This window comes from Podarcis cretensis, assembly GCF_951804945.1.
Source record: "Podarcis cretensis genome assembly, chromosome: 9".
Lineage (NCBI taxonomy): Eukaryota > Metazoa > Chordata > Lepidosauria > Squamata > Lacertidae > Podarcis > Podarcis cretensis.
Window position 1 is genome coordinate 15,430,781 of NC_137178.1, and position 24,815 is coordinate 15,455,595.

The window sequence follows — 24,815 nt, forward strand, 5'->3', positions numbered from 1 at the left end:
GAGTGGGAACCTTCAGCACTCCAGATGTTGGTGGATTACAACTTGCATCATCCCTGATCACTGGCTGGGGCTGATGGGATTTGTAGTCCAACAAGATCTGGAAGGCCGCAACTTCCCCATGCTTGCTTCACAAGAAAGGGAGTGTTGCTGCAGTGCTCAGTATTAAATACGAAACCCGCTCCACTCTGAGGAATCGGGGTAGATACTGAGGAATAAACTATCAGAACTCCTTGGAAGACCTGGAATAGCTCAGTAAGTAGAGTACGGAACTCTTAATCTCAGGGCCCCACGTTGGTCCCTTCCAACTCTCCATTTCTATGAGTCTATGAATCTTATGTGCTGCAAAAGCTGACCTAGGAAACCATCTATAAGAATACAGCAGCCTCCCATTTATCCAACCTCAGTGAACTGCATGTCATCAGTGTTCCCTCTCTCTTTCATATGTTTGCATATTCATTGTTCTACCTATATTGGGAGAGTTCCTTAGGCCAAAAGAGAAGATAAAAGCGTATGGAGGGGAATAAATATATTCATTAAAAATGGAAATAAATGTTCTCCTAGACTAACCCTTGTTGATCTCTTTATCAATTTTTTTCCTGGAAATGCTTCAGGCCTGTTTGGATACAGGAGGTTCTATTATAACAATGAAAATTTATAGAACGGTGTCTTAGCCAGGAGGAGGTTACTAGCCTCTAAAAAAATTCTATGGCACATATTTTGTTCCATAAGTGGGGGACCTTTGGCCCTTCAGATGTTGCTGCACTAGAACTCCCATAATCCCTGGCCATTTGATATCCTAGTTGGGGCTGATAGTTCAGCCTCATCTGGAGAGACAGAGATTCCTCATCCCTGTTCTGTTGCATCACACATAACTTTTCAAGAAAAGGTGTCATGTTGATTGTGAGGCATCCTTGTACTGTCCATTCCATTCCTCGAGGTACAATAAAAGCCTGCAAGCATTATAGCACTCCAAATGGGCAGAAGGTAATAAAGGGGAGTGGGAAATGGTGCCTAGAGAGGCCCACAACCTAGGAAGGATACGATCCGTGCCAGGAAACAACACAGCACCTTTAATCATTTCTCCCATGATGCACCCTACTGACCACATGTCAACTGAAAACAAAAATGAAATGAAGGTAAACAAGAACAACAACAAGAACAACAACAACAGAACAACAAATAAATGAGAAGACTTATCTGGTTGGGTCAACAGAACAGGCATGATTCCTTGCTTCTATGACTCCGGGGAAGAATCAAGTATGGCTGATTCTGGAGCTCTGGAGCTCCTCTCCTTAGAAAGCAGAACCAGAAAGTCACAGAACGCCGCCTGCCCACTGTTGCATCCATCTATTCCTGTCCTCTTACAACCTCCTTATAAGACAACCAGCAGAAAACAGCTGCTGCAGATACAAGTTGTATTGGACAAGACGCCAAGGGAGCAGCAGGTGGAGGAGGAGCCAAGCTCTTCTCTTGCCCCTGTGAGACCCAAACTGAAAGCTCTCCTACTGTGATGTGAACACAACCCTACAGCTCTGGTGCTTAGATTTCACTCTCCTGAATAAAAGCTTCCCCAACGTTTATGCCTGCAAATAAGCAGCATACTGATGGAACAACCTTTCAAGGAGTATTTCCATGCATATCCCCACGGAGTGATTAGTTGCATCTAGTAGATACAAATGTGTGGACAATTCAACCTTTTCCCCATCCTTCCTGCCCCCCATCAAGGCCTGATTTCCATCCGTATCTCAGCAGTGAGAAAGGAAGGAGGGGGATATTTCATTTCCCAAGCAAATGTCCTTCTGAGTGCCAAGGTCTCTCTCTCTCTCTCTTTTTTATTTATTTATTTTTTATTTTATTTTTTTGCTTTTTAGAAATCACTTCTGGGCAATCACTGGGCAATCACTTCTTTGAGTACAAAAGATGGCTTACATTAAACTTTCCAGTTGGGAGAAGGAGTTGGGCAGAACAGAGAGAAGGGGGAGTGGGTAGCTAGGGGTAGAACGGTTAATCTTTATTGCTAAATATGTCTATACTTGCCTATGTGCACGAGAGTGATGAAGAAAGAAAGAAAGAAAGAAAGAAAGAAAGAAAGAAAGAAAGAAGGAAAGAAATTCAGTGAACAGAGTAAGACCTAAGGCTAGCTACTGTTTGTCACCATAGCTTTGTGACCATAATTAAATGACTAATTTAAAAATATAGGTCTCATCTGCATCCTTATAAGCATATTGGTTTCTATCCTAAAGATATCTTATTTTCTGGAGACATATGCAAATCAACTTGCCTTTAGCCTGTAGCAAAGGAGCTGCAGTTTCCCGCTTATAAGCTGAAATCCCAGCAGCTAAATGACCAAGGCTTCTAACATAGCATTGCTTAGAAATGTGATTCAGTTGTCTGGGGAATCCACTTATTTGCTGCAGTATAACACCTTTTGGGATTCATGAACTTAACAAAGCCAAATTCAAAATAAAGGTTGCAGGATGGTTTTGCATGGCATGTAGGATAGCACCGGCTTCAGACTGCAAACATACATTCCCAGTAGGTTGAGGAAGGAGGGGGGGAAACAGCCTCTCTGCTTTTCAAATGGAAAAGTAGAGCAAGCTGAACTGCTGGCCTGAAGGTGACTAACCAGGAAAGAGATCTTGGGGTTGTGCACATATCTCGAGTATGCAGTGGCAGGAAAAACAGCAAACTCCATACTAGGCATTATTACAAAAAGAACTGAAAACAAAACAGCCAACACTGTGGTGCCTTTGTAGAAATCTGAGACTGCTTGCATTGTCAATAGTGTGGCACCTCTGAACACATTAAAAGTTTAACCACACCTGGAATGCTGTGTACAATCTCAAAAAAGGGTACCACTGAAGTGGGAGCAGTGCAGAAAAGAGCAACCAAAATTATCGAAAGGTTGCAACACATTCCATATGTGGGAAAGCTGAAGCAATTGGAGCTGTTAAAGTATCACTAAGTGGAGATACAATAAAGCAGAGGTAGCCAACACTGTGCCATCCAGATGTTGGTCTGCAGCTTCCAACACTGTCAGTAGCTGGTATGATAGCAGCTGAGATCAATTGACATCTGGAAAGCACCCCATTGATTTCATGAGCGGGTTTCTAAACAGATGTATGGTGTGGCCAAAGGTGTGTGGAGAAATGTGTTCTTCCTCGTCTCTCATAACATTAGATGCCAGAGATTATCCAGTGAAAACCGACGAGGATTTGGTTCCGGGCAAGCTAAAGGCAGCACTGCTTCATGGGCGTATTCAGTTTCTGGGATTCAATACCGCAGGATGTGGTGGCATCTGCTAGCCTTCAAAAGGCATTCAAAAAATTAAAGGAATACCCATCTAGGACCAGGGACACTAATACTGGCTGATGGGCACAAGATGGAAGAGAACTGACCAATGGGAACATCATCCTGACCTACAACCCACCATCAAACCCTCTTATTCCATTTTGTACCATTTAATCCATCACAGAACTTGAGCCAACATTGTCATAGTTTGGGAGGCAGGCGGACAGGCCCCCTCTTCCACTTTGTCATGAGCCCCTCTACTTTCACTCAATATGATGTATAAAAGATTAGCCACCATAACGCTGTAAAAGACACTGTGCTATGCAGAGCATGGCTACCCATGTTTTGCAGGCTCGTAGTGGATAGCCCCTGTTAACGACTCGGGTAACAAGTGACAACATTCCAGGTGTGCAACATTTTGTGATGTTTAAGGACATTTTACTCTCTCTTTTTTTAAAAAAATGATGCTTCAAAACTCAACTATCCCATTAAAATAGTCCTCACAATCTTCTTTCCTAAAGCAATGCCCACCATTTTGGGGCGTGTCCCCTACATTTCTTTCCCTAATTCCAGACAAAAAAAAAATGCCCTCCACCCACCTCTGCGCATGGGGCCTGAATTTTACACTTTAGACTACCTTTGGCCTTTGATATTGCTGAGAATAGGGATGCGGGTGGCCTAGGACTTGCCGATCAGAAGGTTGGCGGTTCGAATCCCTGTGACGGGGTGAGCTCCCATTGCTCAGTCCCTGCTCCTGCCAACCTAGCAGTTCGAAAGCACATCAAAGTGCAAGTAGATAAATAGGTACCGCTTCGCCAGAAGCAGCTTAGTCATGCTGGCCACATGACCCAGAAGCTGTACGCCGGCTCCCTCGGCCAATAAAGCGAGATGAGTGCCACAAACCCAGTGTCGTCCGCGACTGGACCTAATGGTCAGGGGTCCCTTTACCTTTTTATTGCTGAGAATAGAAATGGGCTTGGGGCTGGAAACCCAGGGAAACGAGAATCCTGCAAAACTTGCCAGACTCTCCCTTTAACAGTGAAACCCTATACCTGCCTTCTCAGAAGTAAGGTCCACTGAGTTCAGTGGGGCTTACTCCCAGGTGAGTATAGGATTGCAGCCTATGTCATGCAGCGTGATCTACAAGGAGGATGGGTGTAGAAGCAGCCTGAAAGGCTCTGGGATGTTAGCCGAAGCGCTCCCTTTCTCCTCTGCCTCTGCAAAGTGGCCTTGAGTGAGCAATGGTCTGAAGCACATGCTACATTGCTATGGGGATGCCACAGAAATGGAGATCAGAAACATATGTGCAAATAAAGAGGAATCATTTTGTTTTGAAATGTATGAGTAGGATGCTTGTGTTTATAGGGCGGAATTGCACTCACAGGGCCTTGCTGGCAAAAACATCCATGGGAAACCTCTCTCACTGCTTACTTCAATAAGAGACTATTCTATACTGGGGACATCTTTAGAAACAAATCTCCAGTTCTACCAAAAAGAATATTGAATTATGGTATCAATATGTGTGCGTGCACATGTCATGCTTCCCTATCTTTTGAGCAATGCCACGGTCCACCTTTGCTGAGAAGAATACAGTGGTAGCCAGATTTTCCAGGACATTTTTCTGCAGCACGTGGGGGCATTCTTATGCATTTTGCATAGTGAGAGATGTATGACAAGCGTCACCCAAATGAGCATTATCTTCCTCAGAAACCTGGCTTGTTGAAACCAGAGCTTTACAGGTGCTTCATTACACGCTCCCAAAAACTCCTACATGGGCAGGCTCTCTCCCACCTCAATATGAGAAGCAGAAGCCCTGCACATAGAAAAGGATCTGTGTATGGAGTTTCACCTCCCATGGAAGTGAATGGGGGGGCAGAATTCTGCAGAGTGAATATAGTAATAATAATAATAATTTATTATTTATACCCTGCCCATCTGGCTGAGTTTCCCCAGCCACTCTGGGAGGCTCCCAATCAAGTGTTAAAAACAATACAGAATTAAATATTTAAAACTTCCCTAAACCGGGCTGCCTTCAGATGTCTTTTAAAGATAAGATAGCTGCTTATTTCCTTCACATCTGAAGGGAGGACATTCCACAGGGTGGGCGCCACTACCAAGAAGGCCCTCTGAACTGTATGCACGCATTGGCTGAGCAATTGAGATAGGTCACAACAGAACTCAACTTTAACCATCATGTGTGAAAGTTTTGATAAATTTCCCTCACATAAGTGCTGGTGCAGATGGCCCTCCATATACCTTTTTATGCATGTGCTGGGTTCTGCAGATGTGTGGCTGTAGGCTCGTTCATCTGCTAACCTCTTCAGCTGGTTTCCATATGCAAACTGTGCAAACTATCCTCCTATCTTTCAATAACATCCTATATTCCCAACGTTTGAGAGGAAATGACCACAGCTTGTTGGAAAGGCTGACCCTATGTTAATCACCAAGAAGCGCCAAATATTAATCAGTGCTCATGACTTTATGCTTATCACACCAGCTGTCAAAAGATTTCTCAAGCCAATTTACCCTCCTCCTAGCTCGCTGGTGGAAGTCTTTTACAGCAAAGAAGATGTAAATATGTGTGTTTTGTTAATATAAATGTGTTTTTATTCCTTGCCTACAAGAGATGAACTAGAAAGCTTCTTTCTTTCTTTCTTTCTTTCTTTCTTTCTTTCTTTCTCTCTCTCTCTCTCTCTCTCTCTCTCTCTCTTTCCTTCTTTCTTTCTTTCTTTCTTAGATTGCAGTTGTTTTCATTTTCTAATATTACTTTCACCACCTTGAGAGATGGCAAAAAGAATATCACCGAAGCTCAAAATGAACAGGGCAAGAGAAGGGTGTGGGTGGGGTGAGCAGAGTTTTTTTTTTGGGGGGGCGGGGGTTGTGCAGACCTCATGCACACACAAAAAAGGAAAGTTCATTCTGGAAATCTGGTTAGGAGTTCCATTTCTAGGAAGCGCCGAAGGACTGCCGGATCTCTTCTAGGCAACAAACGGGTAAGTCAACACATTCAGAACAAAATGTTGTATCGACTCACCTCCGGAGTCTATACAGCATCATGGTGGACCCAGACTAATGATGCATTAGCAAGCAAAAGATTATGATGTCACCACAAACATCAAAAAAATTACAATTTTCAAAACATTCAGCCAAAAGAGGGGAAGGGGGGGAAAAACAACAAAGTTTAAAGGAACAAATGGGCCGTTTTCTTTAAAATGCAATCAATAAGAAAAAGCTTACAAGTCCGTCATCAGTGGCTGGTTCTTCTATAACCCCCCAAAAGGTGTTAACAAATATAAGGGTAAAAGCATGAAGAGCTGTTTGTCATATAGCTGGCGGTTCGGGTTTTTGTTTTGTTTTGTTTCGTTTTGCTGCTGATTCCCAAGTGACTCCAATCATAATTACACACACCCCTAAGATTCAGCTTTTTTTCGCTTCTGTCTTTGTATCCTCCTCTCATATATTGCTTGCTTAATAGGAAAAAGTCAAGGATGAGGCTGCGGGGGATGAAAGAGAAATAATTCGATGAAGGTTGCAGCAAATGGCATAAGGATACAATCCCTTCCTGGAAAGAGGATTTTGTGGCGCACCATTTCTCCCATAATGCATCCTACTGACCATATATCCACTAGAACAGCAGAGACAAGGAAATGAAGAGAGAAAGGGAGGGGGAAGGCAAAGTTAACTAAGACACTTTGGCTCCTACAGGAGGGTAAAAAGAGCAGATTGATCAGAGAAAGCACAGATTTATGCACCTTCCACCGAACAATTTTTAAAAACACACACGCACACACACACACACACAAAGATGTCATAAACAGAAGAAGCATTAATACCCAGCAAACATTGATTTTATCACTTTTATTCCACTTTTTCAAAATGTATATATATGCAAAAATCCTGACCTTTTCCTGTTTAAATTGTCCCAATTTAAACGTGTGGTGATCCCCGGATAATGCTCTTCAGGGCTGCAACCCTATACATATTTACTAGGGAGTAAGGTAAGGCCCATGGAACTCAACAGGGCTTACACTTGTGTAGATATACATAGGATTGCACCCTACAGATTGTGCCATGTATCCCCTGTCACTTTTAATTGCTCCTGTGCAAGCTAGCCCATTTGTGTGGTCACAGGCCAGAGCAACACGTTAAAATCTGGGCTGCTCTCATTTGACAAGACCAAGTGGGGAAAGTTGCATGCATTTGCTTCTCGCTTCTGTTGTCACAGGAGAAAATGCCAGCTTCTAGAACAAAGTAGGCAAATCTGGGGAAAAGGGAAAGGATGGCACCTAATTATTCCAAGTTAGATCTAGTTCAGGGATGGGGAACCTGCGTCCCTCCAGGTGTTGCTGGACTACAACTCCTATCATGCCTGACCATTGGCCACACTGCCTGGGACCATCTAGAGAGCCACAACTCCCCGTCCCTGGCCTAAGTCATACCAAATGCATCCAGGAGGCTTTGGGTCATGGACGTTAGGGCTGCCATATTGTGAGTGAAAAAAGAAACCGGCTCTGAGGGCAGACGGATGCGCTGTCTCCCATCTTCCCTCACTTGCAAGTTCTCTTTGGGCATATTCATACATGATTTCTCCCAGAAGCAACATCCAGGGTTATCCTGCCCACACCAGCTTCTAGTTCGTCTTGTTCCAAGTCTGGGTTAATGCATCTTTGGAGTGACACTGCAGGCCTCCTTTACACACAGCTGAAGCAGTGTAGGAATGGCTGCCCCTGTGTTGTGCGTACCCACCTGAGTACGCATGCAGTGCACCCAGCTAATATAGGTAGGGCCAGTCATATAGGTGCTGCACACATGTACAGCAGTCACAAGGGACCACACCACAAGGAAGCCATCTCCATGTAGCTGCAGGCTTGCAAGAATGTGGATATAAAGGGTTTCTGAAATCCCAACCTACATAAAAGGCAAGGTTTTTTGAAGCATACAGATTGGGCTTCCTTGCATATGCACCTGCAGGTTTCCTAGAACAAGTTGGACAGGTGGGGAAAGTGCCCAAACCTAAGTGAGTGTGTGTAGTTGTTTTTTCTAAAAGTGTACGGCTACCTCAGGGGGGTGGAAATCTGAAACTGAAAGAGGAAATTTAACCATCACCACCCCTTATTTAAGTCAATAGATAAAGTTAGCTTGTTAAGTAAAGCAATACTTTTAAAACATTCAGTTCAGGAATCTCATACTTTACAACAGGGATAGCCAATATGCTGCACTCCATATGTTCTATGACTACAATTCCCATCAGGCTCAGCAAGCATGATGGATCATGTGAGGAGACAAAGTTAGCTGCCCCTGCTTTAGATCATATCTAGAGTTTGAATCTTAAAAGATCCTGAAACTCAGAAAGCTGCGGCCTGGTTAATGGTCTGTTCCATGTATGAGCCACAGTCAATGTCAACAGCATTTCTGAAACAGGTCTGCCTTCAGATGTCTACAGAAAGTCATATGATTGTTTGTTTCTTTGACATCTGACCCAGTCATATGCAAAGTTGTGAAGAGGGTGTCTTGCTTTAATAGTGAAAGGAAGAGCACATGAAGAGGGGTTCTTGCCTCCCACTCCTCAGTCATTTTCCCAGCAGCTTTTCTCCATTCCCAGCTCTGACACTAAAAGTGAGCTATGAAGCAGGGATGGGGCAAGTGGCTGGTGCAATGGTGGAGAGGTCAGGCCCAGCAGGGGAGATAGTTTGGCTCAGGTATGAGGAACCTTTCGCCCCCCCTCAAAGGTTACTGAACAATAGCTCCCGTCATCCCTGGCCATTGGCCATGCTTGCAGGGGCTGATAGGAGCTGTACAGCAGATAGGAGCTGTAGAGCATGAGACTCTTGATCTGAAGGTCATGGGTTCAAGACCCAAGTTGGGCAAAAGATTCCTGGACTGCAGGGTGTTGGACTAGATGACCCTTGTGGTCTCTTCCAACTCTACTATTCTATGATCTATGACTGCCTCTCCTGGTATGTCCCACGGAGGACCTTACGGTCTTCAAACAAAAACATCTTGGAGGTCCTGGGCCACAGGGAGGTTAGGCTGGCCTCAACCAGAACCAGGGCTTTTTCGGCTGTGGCCCCGATCTGGTGGAACACTCTGTCACAAGAGACTAGGGCCCTGCCGGACTTGACATATTTCCACAGGACCTGCAAGACAGAGCTGTTCCACCAGGCCTTTGGCCAAGGCACAGTCTGACCCCCTCCTTTGGTAATCCTCACAGAACTCTAGCCCAATGGTTGCCATTAATCTGATTTTGTATTGATTTTAAAATGAATTGATTTTAGAATGCTGTGTTACTTTGATTGTTGTTAGCCACTCTGAGCCCGGCTTCGGCTGGGGAGGGCGGGATATAAAAATTATTATTATTATTATTATTATTATTATTATTATTATTATCTGTGAGCATCCGGAGGCCCACCTGTGCGCTCCACTTAATGTTGGAGTAAGACACATAGGCACAGAGAGACACAACTTTATATGTGACCTGGGCAAGCATGCAAGAAGTGCCAGTTCAGAATGCTTCCTTCACTGCAGCAGCCTCAAGGTGGAATGGAAGTTCAGCCTACTGCATTCACACTGATCCCTGGTGCTTCCTGAATCCTGCACGAGAGAAGCACTTTCTTCAGTCACTTGAGCTCATGTCGGTCAACTTGGGCTCTGTGCAGGAACTTGGGCTCTGTGCATTCCCCCCCCCCCCAGGTAAGGTGAGGTCTTGGCAGACATCTTCTGTATGGTAGCGAGTTCCATTCCACATCCTTCTGTTAGGAAACCCCTACTCACCTCCCAGAGCTACAATTCCCAGAGTTGCTTGTGAAGGGGAATGGATTGTCAAACCACTCTGGGAATTGTAGCTTTTTGAGGGGAATAGGAGTCTCCTGAGAACTCTCAACATCCTTAAGAAACTACAGCTCCCAGAATTCTTTGGGGGAAGCCATGGCTGATTAAAGCGGTATCATAGTATGGTGTGAATGTGGCCTTAGGTGGAATCTACACATATATTTTAAAAAGTTCTGAAAATGTGCTTTTTTAAAAAAGCGTTTTGAAAAATACATTGAATTTTCCATAAGGCTCACCATCGCCATCTAGTGTCACATTGCACATTGCACTTAAAACACACACAAAACATTTTATTTGAAGCTCTATAGCTGAGTTCCAAGTCTATAATGGGCAGGATTCAATGTGAGCTTCACAGCAGCATATGCAGGAGGGGAAATACAGGCGACAGAGGTGGAAGGAGCAGGAAAACCTGCAGTGGCCATGTTGCCAGATTTACTAGTAATAATAATAATAATAATAATAATAATTTATTATTTATACCCTGCCCATCTGGCTGAGCTTCCCCAGCCACTCTGGGAGGCTTCCAATAGAGTGTTAAAAACAATACAGAATTAAATATTAAAAACTTTCCTAAACAGGGCTGCCTTCGGATGTCTTTTAAAGATAAGATAGCTGCTTATTTCCTTCACATCTGATGGGAGGGCATTCCACAGGGCGGGCGCCACTACCGAGAAGGCCCTCTGTCTGGTCCCCTCTAACCTCACTTCTCACAATGAGGGAACCGCCAGGCAGTGTACAGGTCTGTACAGCAGCCTTCACCACTGGGGCAGATGGGAGCTGTAGTCCAACAACATATGGAGGGCACCTGGTTGCAGTCTGGCAACTTTAGTAACATGGGGTCCCAACATGAGGATGGGGCAGCCACACCCCTCCAGTACCAAATATTCAGAGGCCCAGCATTTATAGCTGGCAATAACCGATTGGTCTATCCAAGGCCTCATTTACACCATACATTTAAAGTGCAATGATACCATTTTAAATGTCCATGGATTCCCCCAGAGCATTCTGGGAGCTGTAGTTTGTTAAGGGTGCTGAGAGTTTCTAGGAGACTCCCCTCTCCCAGAGCTAAAATTCCTAGAGTTCTCAGTGAAGAGGGATTGATTGTTAAACCACTCTGGAAATTGTAGCTCTTGGAGGGAAATAAGGGTTCCCTAATGACTCTCTCTTAACAAACCACAACTCCCACAATTCTTTGGGGAAAGCCGTGACTGTTAAAAGTGGTATCATAGTGTGTTAAATGTATGGTGTGAACATGGCCCAACAGTGTTCACTTTTTCTGTCCCACCTTCTTTTTCTCTGTCCTTTTAACAGAAACAAAAATGAACACCAGTCGAGTCATTTCTTTTGACAAAGGTGAAATGCTTCGTTTTGTGGGGGGGGGGGAGGGAAGGGTGGTACTGGGTGCACAGGGCAGCAAAAGCATGCCTGGAATACTGGAGTCGCTCTCTTTTAAAGGGGGCGGCGACAGGGCAATTTGGGGACTTTGGGAACAGAGTGCATCAAAATGGTGGGAAAATATAGCAACCATAAAAGTCAGGTGCCAAGAGAAAATGAAAGCATGGAACTGGCCTTAAACAGGCAAGATTGCATGGGTGGAGAGAGATTAAATCCAAGTGTACCAAAATATCTGCTTCCCAGAATTTGTGCTGAATAGTCAAATAGAGAGGAAAGCTGAAAATTAAGTGCTCTCTCTTTACAGATACTGAACTGCACCATGCACTTCTGCAGATTCAAAAATTAGATGTCATGAAGAGTCAGACACGACTAAACAACAACAAACAGCCAAATCATAATAGGCACTAGTCCACAGTTTCCCAAACTTGAGTCTCCAGCTGTTGTTGGACTACAACTCCCATCAACCCTAGCTAGCAGGACCAGTGGGAGTTGTAATCCAAAAACAGCTGGGAACCCAATTGGAAAACCCTGCACTAGTCAAAAGCTTTTCCCCTCTCGGCTTGGCTTCTATTGCTAGGTAAATGCATGTACTGCTATGAAGTAATAACTCAGCGGTTCACAACCTGTGGGTCCCCAGATGTTGTTGGACTACAACTCCCATCATCCCTAGCTAGCAAGGGATGATGGGAGTTGTAGTCCAACAACATCTGGGGACCCACAGGTTGAGAACTGCTGCAATAACTGGATTGCTCATTCTATGATAACCAATTCTGCCATTTGCAGATGCTCAGGTAATTAGAATTATTGGTAGAATACCATAACTGCCCTGATTGTGTGATTCCTTGAGGGAACTGCCAAGTCTGTCAGTTCAATGAAAAAAATGGACACATGAATCTAACTCAGGCTTCCTCAACCTCGGCCCTCCAGATGTTTTTGGCCTACAACTCCCATGACCCCTAGCTAGCAGGACCAGTAGTCAGGGATGCTGGGAATTGTAGTCTCAAAACATCTGGAGGACCGAGGTTGAGAAAGCCTGATCTAACTCCACCCATCAAAGGCTACTCATGCAGAGCACCTTGAGCTCACCTGAGGACAAACACAGCTCTGGATCAAAGGCAATATCTAAGCTCAGCTTAGCTTTTCTGGAAGTTGCTATAGCAGTCTTGATTAAGAAGGTTTCAAAAGCATTTGCCCCTTCATTATTACTACAGTAAGGAAACCTTCACTTTAAAGTGATAACTAGTACTAGAATCACCTTCAGCTCTAGCATTTAAACCGAAAAACACAAGGTGTGCTGCCCAATCATTACCAAATTTAAATGACAAAGAAATCAGGCTGAAAGAGCTATCTAATTGCCAGCTTGCAGATTGCAGTCAAATGTTAGTTAAAGCGCTGCAGTATGCTAATTAGATTCCACAAATTAAAAATGGAACAATCTGGAAGTTCCCTGTTACATTTAACATCAAAAGGGAACCTTTGTTTTCAGATTACTTGGGAAGCAGAAACAGACAAATGGATTTATCTCCATGGTGTTACTTGCTCATCCTTCTGCAAAATCAGTTGCCTGATATTTATGAAGCACGGATTTAATACTGTACTACCGATAGGGCTTTTTTTTAAAGCACACAAATAAATGATGGTTGATGTGCCAAGATTATTGAGCACAACAAAATAACACTCACCCCCTTTTCCTAGAAGGTCAGTTTGATCAGAATTATTCCTTTGCTATGGGGGGAGGGCTGTTAGGTTATTACTTTTATTTCTATTATGTATTTTGTGGTTTTATATCTTGATTTTATTCTGTGAATCACCCTCAGACCCCTGGGAATAGGGCGGTATATAAATTCAATAAACAAAATAAAATAAAAAGAGCACCCCACATCTAGATTACAGCACAGTAATAGCGCTGTACCCTCCCTTGGAAACTTGAGATTGTGTTTTCAGGACCCACAACTAGGATTTGTTGAACCATTTTTAATACTGAATTTCAATTTGTTGTCACCCACCCTGGGACCTGCGGCTGAAGGGTAAATAATATAATCATAATCAGGGCTTCTTCTTTTTCAGCTGGAATGGCACCTCTCAGCTGGGCCCCAGAAGAAGTAGGGAGAAGAGACCCGACCAGCCTCAGCAAAGCCCCTCTACATCTCTGGCTCACGATGAAACCCTCCCCAGAGCCTAAAGGGGATATCCTCCAGGGCAGCAGTTCTCAACCTGTGGGTCCCCAGATGTTGTTGGACTACAACTCCCATCATCCCTGAGTTCTGGCCTTGCTCGCTAGGGGTGATGGGAGTTGTAGTTCATCAACATCTGGGGACCCACAGGTTGAGAAAGGCTGGTCTAGGGCTCCGGAGAGGTGCAAGTGTGCTGGAGGTGCAGTGGGACCTTGCTGAGGCTCTTAGGCCTTTCAGCTAACAGCTGACATGCAGGAAAGCTGCACCTCAGCTGCTCAAGCTCTCATGCAGCCTGGCAGGATCCGTTGCGGGGCTGCTGCCGCCACCGCCACCTTCACACGGGCAGGCCACCTCTTCCTCCCTGGGGATAAAGTAAGCACACGGCCTGACTCTCTAAGGCAGGTGCAGACAACTCTGGCTCATATAATCACCGATTTTGTCAGTGACACTCATTGCCTTTTGATGAAAACTGTTTCCCCTTGTTATTTGGTGGAGAGTCTGTAGCAGCTAGGTGAAAATGAAAAAATTGCAGCAACCAATAGAGGTGTTAATTTTGTGTCATCCCAAGTTCTTAAAGGCTTCTCCTATGAGCTAGACCCTGGATTCCCGAGAGATAAGGTCTATGGGATTGTTCCAGAACATAAATATTTTCATATGTTTTTATCCAAAGCATTAATGCCAAGGCCATCCATCCCTTGGATAAGCTGAGTTACATTGGAAGCAGCCTTGCATTCCTGTCTAGAGGTGAGTTGTGATGTTAAAAATAGGTACCGGTATGTTTCCAAAGCTTCTTAAAGCCCCAGATATGGGATACTTGGGCAAGTGTGGCCCCCAGCTCCGAAAGGTGGCATAAAGCATTTTAAAGAAACAAAATGTTTGTCCACTGCCTTCGTGTGGTTGAGGTATCAGCCCCTACCCTCAAGCTTACCTCGAAAATAAATTTCCCAAAACTACTTTGGATTAGTGCTGATGTGCACAGGCAAGGAGAAATTGATCGTACTGGCTTAAATCTTAACTAAGATGCCTTTGAAACTCAAAAGTCTGCTGTTGCAGGTTGGGGACCTTCCAGTGCAGTAGAAAAAGTGGTGCAAAGAGAAATGGAGAAAAAAATAGAGGTGCCTTGCCCTCAATCCGGAGACTCCATTGGATCCCACTAGATCCATGAATGGAAGGAGCCCTGCCATTGGCAGTGGACAAATTGGGATCCAAGCCATTGCCTACTATTTGCTATAGAACCCTGCCTAGAGCTAGATTCTTGTCTGCTTGCCTTGTTGATTTTGTGATACCAATGTTTTCTCCTATGCAACCAGAATAACTATATCACTTAGAGAACCTCCCTATTTGCAGTGCCGTGGGCAACAAATAAAATGATGCGAATACATGCAATATAATACAGTCTCCTAGACTGGAGATAATTTGATTTAAGTTTTGTTGTTGTTGTTGCAATCATAATTTTGTTACTGTTTCTCTGTGTTTTGATTTTATAATACGTTTTCTCAGCCACAGGGCTGGAGTTGTTCACCCGTTTTTATTAGTTTTATGGCAACCCATGGTTTTATGCACCAAAATTGAACTGAAATGAATATAGGTCTGAGTTCCTTTGTTTTAAAGGATGTGCGTTCCTAGGGAAACAATTTATTAAAGTGGACCATATTTGGAATTGAGGAAAGCTGGAAATATTTGGGTCACACCCATTGCCCACCCAAAGAGCTTTTTAATATTTTAATTCCCAGTGTGGTGATGAAAAGCTCAGTTTAAATTCCCTCCTTATAAAACATGCCTCCAATGATACAGACTGGATGCAATGAGATACCGCGTCGTATCCGATTTGGGTGTTTCTTAACTTCAGTAATATCTGCATCATCCTCTATGTTGCTTTAGTGCCTATAATAATCAGGCAGACATCCCTAGGATTGTCAGTGCTTCAACCAGCCATTGTAGTAGGTGATCGTGTTGTTCGTTTCATGCTGGTGAAAAGTTTCACCAGGTGATATCTGTGCGATAAGGTTTTGTTAAAGGTACTTGAGCAGCCCAGGTCATTCCTTCCCATCCAGCGGGCACTCCCAGCTTTGCTCCATCCCATATGCTCACATCAAACGTATATCCTACCATTCTCCTTGTAGCCCATTCCCAAGATGACCTCCGGTGCTCTGTAATAACGTGTGACCACATAAGGAGTCATCATGAAGCTAGTGCCTGCGGTCCTGGCCAGTCCAAAATCCAGGATCTTCAATGTGCAGTCAGATTTTACCACAATATTACTTGGTTTTAAATCCTGAAAGAGACGAGGGAGCAGGGGGAGAACAGGAATGATGAGTTCTACCTACAAGACTCGGTAGGTGCTTTATATCACGAATGCCACAATGGCGCGGCTGTCCCTGTTCTGTGGAACAGTATTTCCGTGAAGATAAAACAGGCACTCACTATCTGCACTTTACAGAAACAACCAAGGACATTTTTTTGTTCCAAAAGCCTGGATGAATTGGTCTCTGACATGGCTGTTGCGTATTCGGTATTGTTTACAGCTGTTTTTATTGCGTTCTGTGCATTGCCTTAAGACGCACGTGGAAGGCGATTTGTTAAAAATTATATCTGCTTAGGTGGTGCTGCAGGGCTGAGAGAGATGAATGATCCAAGAGGGGGCAAAGGGGTGCAGCATGTGATGATGATGATGATGATGATGATAATAATAATAATAATAATAATAATAATAATAATAATTTATTTATACCCCGCCCAACTGCCTGGGTTTCCCCAGCCACTCTGGGTGGCTTCCAACAAAATATTAAAATACAATAGTCCTTCAGAGATTAAAAGCTTCCCTAAACAGGGCTGCCTTCAGATGCCTTCAGATGCTGGTCACCCAAAGAGACAAGGGAGGTGGTGTTTGCTATAAAAACAGCACTGCTCCCAAGGTCCCTAGGTATGGTTATAATAGTATAACAGAAGCTAAAACTGGGCATGCTCCAAATAACAGAGTTTTTTTCCCCTTTCCCGTATAAGGACATTTGTCCCTTTTTTTTTTGGTAGTGGTAGGAGGGTGAGATGGATGCCCGGCTTACCCTGTGAATGATTCCTGCAGAGTGAAGGTGCTTGATGCCACAAAGCATTTGGTAGAGCAGGTAAGACATTCGCTCGTGGTCCAGCTCCATCTGAATCACCTGGCACAAGTTGGCATCCATCAGCTCCATTACTAAATACCTAAAGAGGAGAACAGAGCCACGTAATAATCAGCACTCATCATGGATCAGATACAGCAGGCATAGGCAAACTCGGCCCTCCAGATGTTTTGGGACTACAACGCCCATCATCCCTAGCTACATCATCCCTGTACATCAGGGAGGGCTGTGTGGAGAGAGTCTCTTCCTTTAAATTCCTAGGAGTTTATCTCAGTGAAGACCTTACTTGGAAAATCAATACAACCCAGGTGGTTAAGAAAGCCCAACAGAGACTCCATCTCCTCAGAGCATTGCGAAAGAATGATGTCAATCAACATTTGATGATCTCCTTCTACCGGTCCACAATAGAAAGTGTCCTTTCATACTGCATCATGGTGTGGTACGCTGGTTTGACATCAACTGATAGGAAGTTCTACAGAGGGTGGTGAATACCACACAAGATATTATGGGCTGTCCCGTGAATCCACTGGATGAAATAGCGGAAGAACGTTGCCTCAGGAGAATGAGGAAAGTTCTCAGGGATCATTCACACCCTGGCTAGCACTTCCTTGATCTCCTGCCCTCAGGCAGAAGATATAGAAGCATGATTAGTCGCACCAACAGGGTAAAGAACAGCTTCTATCCGTGGGCTGTTAGGCTGCTGAATGAAAAGATAACAACAGGGCAACTGACTTTTGGGTTTGGTGGGTTTGAGTCAGTAAACGAGGGGAATTAAGACAAAGGGAGCTGAGTGGGGGGTGCTCGTGTAATCTCATTGTATACAAGTTGTACAAGTGACAATAAAGTATTTCAATTTCAATTTCAATAACAGGACCAGTGGTCAGGGATGATGGGAACTGTAGTCTCAAAACATCTAGAGGGCCGAGTTTGCCCATGCCTGAGATACAGCAATGCTCTTGTATCTGATGTGTCCGTCAGAATTCATTTTGCTGGACGCCCCCCCCCCCCCCAAAAAAAAAAAAATTCATAGAATCGTGATGCAGCTGAGAGTAGGGAGTGGGTGAGATGTCACTGAATGACATATTTAATGTAAGCATCCTTTTTCTCTCTAACCAGCATCATTTCATCTTTCAGTAACTAACATGGTAAGGGGCATACATTCTGCAGGTAGACTGCAGCCTTGCACTCTCTCGTCAGGAGGCCTCTCTTTCTCCTGCTCCTCCTGAAGACATCTTTGTGTGATGGCTTGTGCTCTGCCTTCATATTTGGGGACAGCAATGCTTCTGAAGACCAGTTTCTAGAAACCACAGGTGGGGAGAGTGCCCTTGAGCTAAGGTCCTGCTTCTGGTTCGCCACTGTATGAACAGGAAGCTGGACTATATGTGCCATTGGCTCCTTCTGTTCTAAGGAGGTTGCCACGCAGTGTGTCAGACCAGAATTCAGTACAGTCTTCCCTGACCTTCATGGGTTCAGCTGCCGGCAATCCTTTTGATTGCAGATGACAGAGATCGCAGGGTGTGTGTTCTGCCACTGAGCTTTGTCTACACCCGAAACAAAGGCTTTTCCTGGACAACCCTAGCTCCAGCTTAGCCGCTCCTCTTTCACTATGTCTTTCATTTGCTTATCCTCAGCTCCATATTAGGAGTGTCTGACCTATCCTCCATCTTGCCTGCCTGCTGTAAATTGCCAGCCTTGCAGAGAGGGACTGCATATTGCACTGACTGCACTGCAGACAGTCAAGAAACCTTCAATAAATAATTGCAGAGGGGGAGTTGATCGATAATTATTATGCAGATACAACAAAACGAAATAAAAACAGTGCTGGCTTGTTATGCCAGCACTGGAAATCCTGGAATGGGATTGGCTAGGGAATTCTAAATTCTAAACTTTGCTGGAGCTTTCATTTGCATCCCAGTTGTAGCTGCTACTAGATATGGGGAAAACCTCTGACATGTGCCTCACATTAGCTTGGAAATTACTCAAAATGCTAACCCAACCCATCAAATATCCCACTGTTATTTTTCTTAGCCAATTTGAAAGACTTAGGGGAATTACTCACCCATTTCTGCTGTTCTCCCTCATCCCCCAAATCCATCCCCTGCCATGCCTCAAACAACTCCTCTTTCCTCACAGGGAACTGGATGGTGGAAAGAAGAGTAGAAGGAGCATAGAGAGAGTTTTCTTCTCCATCCCTGCCCTCCATTGCCTCACCACAATGAGTAACAGTGTGCCAAGGCACAAGGGATTATGGGAGATTTAGTTTTCTCAGGGGCTTCTGCAATTGCCAAGGGCATCGCAGAAGAGAGTTTTAAAAACACTGACATACCACAGTGTGACGAGGACAGTTGGTTCCCCTGCCAAGATTTTGCCCTTGCGTTATAGGACACAAACTGTGTATAGTGTATACTGAAGGAAATTGTTAAAGGGGGAGGGGGCAGAATGAGGAGAGTTTGGCCAACTAGAAACACTTCTGATTACCTTAAATATTATTCAGGTCAGGTTCTCCTTACATGTCAAGCAACGGCGGACAATGCTCAGTGGAAATACTAGCAATTCTCTGCTTTGCCCCCAGGCAAATAATTTTTACAGAGTCATAGGTTATCGGAAAATAAATATCGAAGAGGGGGAAAATGTTTCGCCTCCTTCCTTAAAAAAAAAAAACCTCAAAAATAACACAAGGAGATGATTTCAGAGTGTTTTACGCACCTTTCAGAAACCTGCACACCTCTGGGAGTTCTGAGGTAACAGGCGCTGCCTGAGAAAGCTATCAACACAAAGGAATCAAAAGGAGCTGCTTAGAGCCGTTCAGATTCCTTTGCATGTCTGAACATGTTCAGACCCTCCTCACGACCACAGCCCCACATCCTGCATTTTCTCAAGCACCTCTGTTACGATGCTCTCCGTATACTTTCCATTTCTGCACTTCTAAATCGAGGTGAGAAGTGCTTTCTGACATACCTAAAAGCAGTAGGCAGATGTAGTCATGAGTTTTCCAATCTTGACTTTTTCTGATTCTTTTTTTTTTAATCATTTGCACTTTTTTTTTCAAAACACATTATTTCATTTTATTATTTCCATAATATAAAGCCAGCACACATAATTGCTGGTCATTCGCTTCTTCTTTTCTCCCCTGCTCCTCTTGTAGGTACAAAATACAGGAATGACACAAAGAAATGGGAAAAAAGGTTGGTCCCATCAGGTCACTGCCTTATGGAGTGCTGGACATGAGGCAATTTCTGAGGAGAAGGAGCACTTTCCGTTCATCTATTCCTGAGTTTTAGTTGCGCCCCCAAGGCACCCGAGCCACAAAGTTCTCAGGAGAACAATAAATCACACTGACAGGGAATATTTGGTTTATGGGTTCAAATAGGCCACAACTTTATTGGTTACAGATGTGAGCGGTTTGGCTTAGGCATTGGGGTGAAGCCAGGCTACATCTTGACTCCTGGCAGGGAGTCCACAGAAGGGTTAAACCACTGATGGTGGTACCCTACAACAGATAGTGGCACCCTGAGGGGTCCCTGTAGGGGCTGAGACATGGCCCCAGCCCACGCCCAGGCTTCAGACAGTATTCACACCCCGGATGCCTTTAACAGGATACCCTTACCGAGGAGGGGCAGGCGAGGCAACAACCTCCCCTCCATCCAAACGAAGGCTTAAAGGTAAAGGGACCCCTGACCATTAGTTCCAGTCGTGGCTGACTCTGGGGTTGCGGTGCTCATCTCGCTTTATTGGCCAAGGGAGCCGGCGTACAGCTTCCGGGTCATGTGGCCAGCATGACTAAGCCACTTCTGGCGAACCAGAGCAGCGCACGGAAACGCCGTTTACCTTCCTGCCGGAGCTGTACCTATTGATCTACTTGCACTTTGGCGTGCTTTCGAACTGCTAGGTTGGCAGGAGCAGGGACCGAGCAACAGGAGCTCACCCCATCACAGGGATTCGAATCGCTGACCTTCTGATCGGCAAGCCCAAGGCTCTGTGGTTTAACCCACAGCGCCACCCGCATCCCAAACAAAGGCTTACCCAATACCAAAGAGGCAAGGAAGAGGGAGCCAGCTGGCCACGCTGAGTTTAAATGGCCCACGGCCATACCTGCTTTGCTGGCTGATAGGCTGGGGCTGCCTCGCAACGCCGCCGACACAGCCGGCAATGACATAGGGGGGAGGTAGCGTACCTCTCTCTACCCCCACGCCGGAAGACTATGAGGCTCGACTGCCCGTGCTCAACATCGCCCTCCGATACAGAAGAGAGCAGATTGTTCACTAGAGAGTACAATGCCCACTTCTCCCTCAATCCTCTCCCCCTCCCGCAAACGGCAAAGATTTAGGTTTTGCTTTTGTCCACGTTACTTACACATCCTGGAACTCCTCCAGAGATTTCTGTGGTGTGAAGACATTTAATAAACTGATAATCTGAAAAGCAGGGAGGGAGAGAAGGAGAGAGCGGGAAAGAATGATAATAAAACATTAGCAGTTGATCAGATTATGACAGATTGCTCTACTGAAATTGCTCTTTAAAACTGTTCCGTTTACACCAATCCATCTTGCTACAAGCGTGCATATATATATATATATATATATATATATATATATATATCAACAACAACCCACAAGCAGCAGATCACGAAGGCATATGTTGCAAAGAAAGACATTGTTTTGAGAAGACCGTGATTGCCTGCGTTTGATTCAAACAAAAGTGGAGCAAATTGGCCCTTTAAACTGGGAGTTCACAGCTGAATGTTCAGCCTCGATGGAAACAAATATGTAGAATTTGCTAAGCCACGAGGCCTCAGTGGTATATTAATGATGCTTGCCAGGGAAGGACAGACAGGTGTTGAGGCTTCAGAGAAACAACAACTTACATATTAAAAGCAAATGGTTTCTTTGTTTTTGCTTTTTTAGGGGTGCAGGATGTTACTGTGATCCACTGCTACTAATAATTTCTGCTACTGCTGCCACTGTTTTGCACTTAAAAGCTGCTATTGTCACTCCCTTTAGTGCCTACTGCAAGGCTGAAGGATGTACCCCAGCCCAACTAAATGTATTCGGCACGCACCAGCCCTTTAGAGATGCAGCTGTCAAAATGAAGCTGACCATTGGAGGTGCTAGAGATTGGGAGTAACTTTGAATTAATACAGGATATGGTTCAAATACAGCCGCCTGCGTTCTTGTTTTGTTCTGTCAAATGGTTGGTGGAAACTGCTCTGATCTGGCCTAGCACAGAGGCGTAAACTCATGGAGCCCATAGGCATTTTTAAAAATGCCACAAGATGTCTATTTTGCAATATATTTCATGAATGCCTTATCTTCTGCCATAGCGTGTTCTCCTTCATGGAGAGCACGTGTTGCGGTGGGGGCCGCCAGGACACTCCAAAGTTGGGGGGCGGGCTAATTGATTGTTGGCCACTGATGTGATTGGGGCTTTCCTTGTTGTTGGGAAGAAGTTAATGTTGCCATTTATTGATTGACAGCCAGAAATACTAAAACTCCTTGCACGAGGCTAGGGCTTCCTCTTTTCGCCCGTGCATTGGATTGCCCGTCCCTCCCTCCCTAGAATAGGGTGGTTCGCTTTGACCTTGCTATGCTTGTCATGGGGTCATCTGCTTTGGAGCGGGGGCCTGGTAGGAATTTTGTCCATCTGGCTGATTGGCTGGGGCCATTTGGTTTTTGCCTACTGCATAGCAAATCGTCACAACTTGTAAGGTTCACGGTTAGGCATTGGTTTTATGGTTTGGTTGGTTGAGGGGCATGGATTGGCTGTGCTTGCCCCTCTAATGCTGCTGCTGCAAGGGATTCCGTTAAAGGAATTGGGGGCTAACTATTGCTTGTCCACTCTGTCAAGGGGGCTCGGGCCATAGCAATGAGCTCCTGGTTGCATTTGGGGTGAGGGCAAGTTCCCTGCTCCGTCGCTACCCCCAAGTGTATTCCCCTATTCTGACTTTCGCATTGTGCGGAATGTCAGTCTGCCCCCCATGGTGGGGGCAACCAATGCCTACGCAACCACTCACAAATTTGTATTTTAATAAAGTTGTGGCCAAAATTATGCCAAAAATCTTAAACAAAAAAATTCTGAGTGATGTGTGAGTTATTGGGGTGGACCTGGGGACCTCGACACGGAACTCATTGGTGGACAGCTTCCTGTTGGGATATAGTTCCGTTCCACCTTAAAAGGAACAGGCATGACTGTTGTGTGTCACATGCCTGTTTACATTCCAGCACAGCTTGCTGGGAACTTCCATTTGTATATTGCTTCTGTTATACTGCGGTTGTACTTGGACACAAAGGGAAGCAGACATGTTTTTCCTTTGTCCTGCTGCTGAATAAATGCTGTAAATATGCTTACACATGCCTCTGTCCACTACTTCTGCTGCAAAGAGTTTCATCCCTTTCGCCTTATGGGTTCCCACTGCTCTCTTGTCCTAACTTTACCTAGAAAATCGAGTCTTCCTTTCATTCCTTCATCTCCCCATCTGCAGCACTACCCCTCTTCCTACATTGCAAGGGGGATTGGAGTAGATGACCTTCCAGCTCTATGATTCTTTCCAGCTTTGCTCCTTTCTCTTTTCAAGATTGCTGAATAATCCATTGCTGCCAAGGATCCTGGAGCTATGAGGTCCCCCTGCCTCCTGGCTCAGTTCGATAAGTCAATAAGTGTTAGGGCGTAGGTGGAACCCATTTTTTACAGCCAGAGGGCCACGTAGTAGTGAGCGTGGCGAAAGTCGGTGTGGCCAGACACACCTCGCACTCTCTTTTCTTAAAAAAATATATATTTATTAGTTTTAAATCTTACAAAAAAAAAGAAGAAAAGAAAAAAGAGAAGAAAAAAGGCAAAAGAAATACAATACAATACAATACAATATACAATGCACAACACAACATTAACACATTAAACTAAACATAAAAAATTTAAAAAATACATCATACCGTTTCAATGCCCTATCTTTCATTCCCTCGTTTCATCGACCTCCTCTCACCTCCCTTTTTGTATTCCACCTCTATTAATTATTTCAGCAATTCCTTTCCCTCTTTCTCTATTTTCTGTTATATAATTAACTTAACTTATTTTAACCTTATCTTCCATTAATACCATAATACTTATTTATACTTAACTCCTTATAACACTTCTACTAAAGCCATATAATTTCATTCCAACATTTTTCTAACACTCATTAATTTTACAATATTTCTATAAATAAACTTTAAACTTTTTCCAATCTTCTTCCACCGTCTCTTCTCCCTGGTCTCGGATTCTGCCAGTCCTTTCCGTCTATTCCATATGGTCCATCAACCTGGTGATCTTCTGTCCGAGGCTCTTAACTCTTTTCCAAGTCCCTTCTGCAGATCTTCTTCATATTTATACATGCACTTTACTTTGTCTTCTGTTGATCTTGTTCTTAATTTCCTTCCTTTGATGCCGAGGAGTAGATCTCGGGGAGGCTCCCACCTAGCAATATTTTTATTCTTTCTTGACAGGTCAGCCAAATCTCCGTAGTTAGCACTAAAGTCCAAAAGATGTTTCAGGACGTGTTTCAAAATCCCTCCAAAACTGAAAGTCCCCACAGCTCCAATCTCCTCCTGGCCCAAGTCCAAATCCCAAAGGTCAGTACATCCCTGCATGAGGGAATCTATCCAACTTTCCTTCTGAAATCCAAGCAGGGTTCCAATCCTCAAAATCTGACTTTCTCTAAATTCAGTCATAGAAGGCAACAACTTATATTCATCAAATTGCCTCTGTAAGACTGGGACTCTCTCCACTTGTATTACTTTAGGTTCAACAACAACTTTCTCCCTTGCCTTCTCAACAATTTGCCATGTCAAAGTAGATTCCTGAAACAATTCCTGAATAGTTTCTGTATAGATGTTCACTTTTTGTCCCAAATCAGTCACTTTTTGTCCCAAATTGTCAATTTGGATAGTCATCACATCCGTCTTCTTATGAAGCTGTTCCAATGAGGCACTTATCTTGCATAATGCAATCACCAAGGCTTCTTCTGTCAACATTCTTACCA

The 24,815-nt window shown here is 44.4% G+C and overlaps 1 protein-coding gene across 8 annotated transcripts in view; it reads right to left on the reverse strand.

The window, feature by feature from the left end:
- MAPK10 (mitogen-activated protein kinase 10) overlaps positions 1-24,815 on the reverse strand; it is a 244,323-nt gene that overhangs the window by 37,284 nt on the left and 182,224 nt on the right. For 7 of the 8 annotated variants that reach the window (XM_079990971.1, XM_079990970.1, XM_079990969.1 and 4 more), the window contains 4 exons: positions 21,161-21,219; positions 16,751-16,889; positions 15,798-15,963; positions 6,845-6,916 (listed from right to left, as the gene is read on the reverse strand). In XM_079990971.1, the coding sequence (XP_079847097.1) occupies positions 6,845-6,916; positions 15,798-15,963; positions 16,751-16,889; positions 21,161-21,219 (436 nt within the window). Of the gene's footprint in view, positions 1-1,041; positions 1,114-6,844; positions 6,917-15,797; positions 15,964-16,750; positions 16,890-21,160; positions 21,220-24,815 lie in introns of all 8 variants that reach the window. The other variant, XM_079990973.1, reaches the window with a different exon arrangement.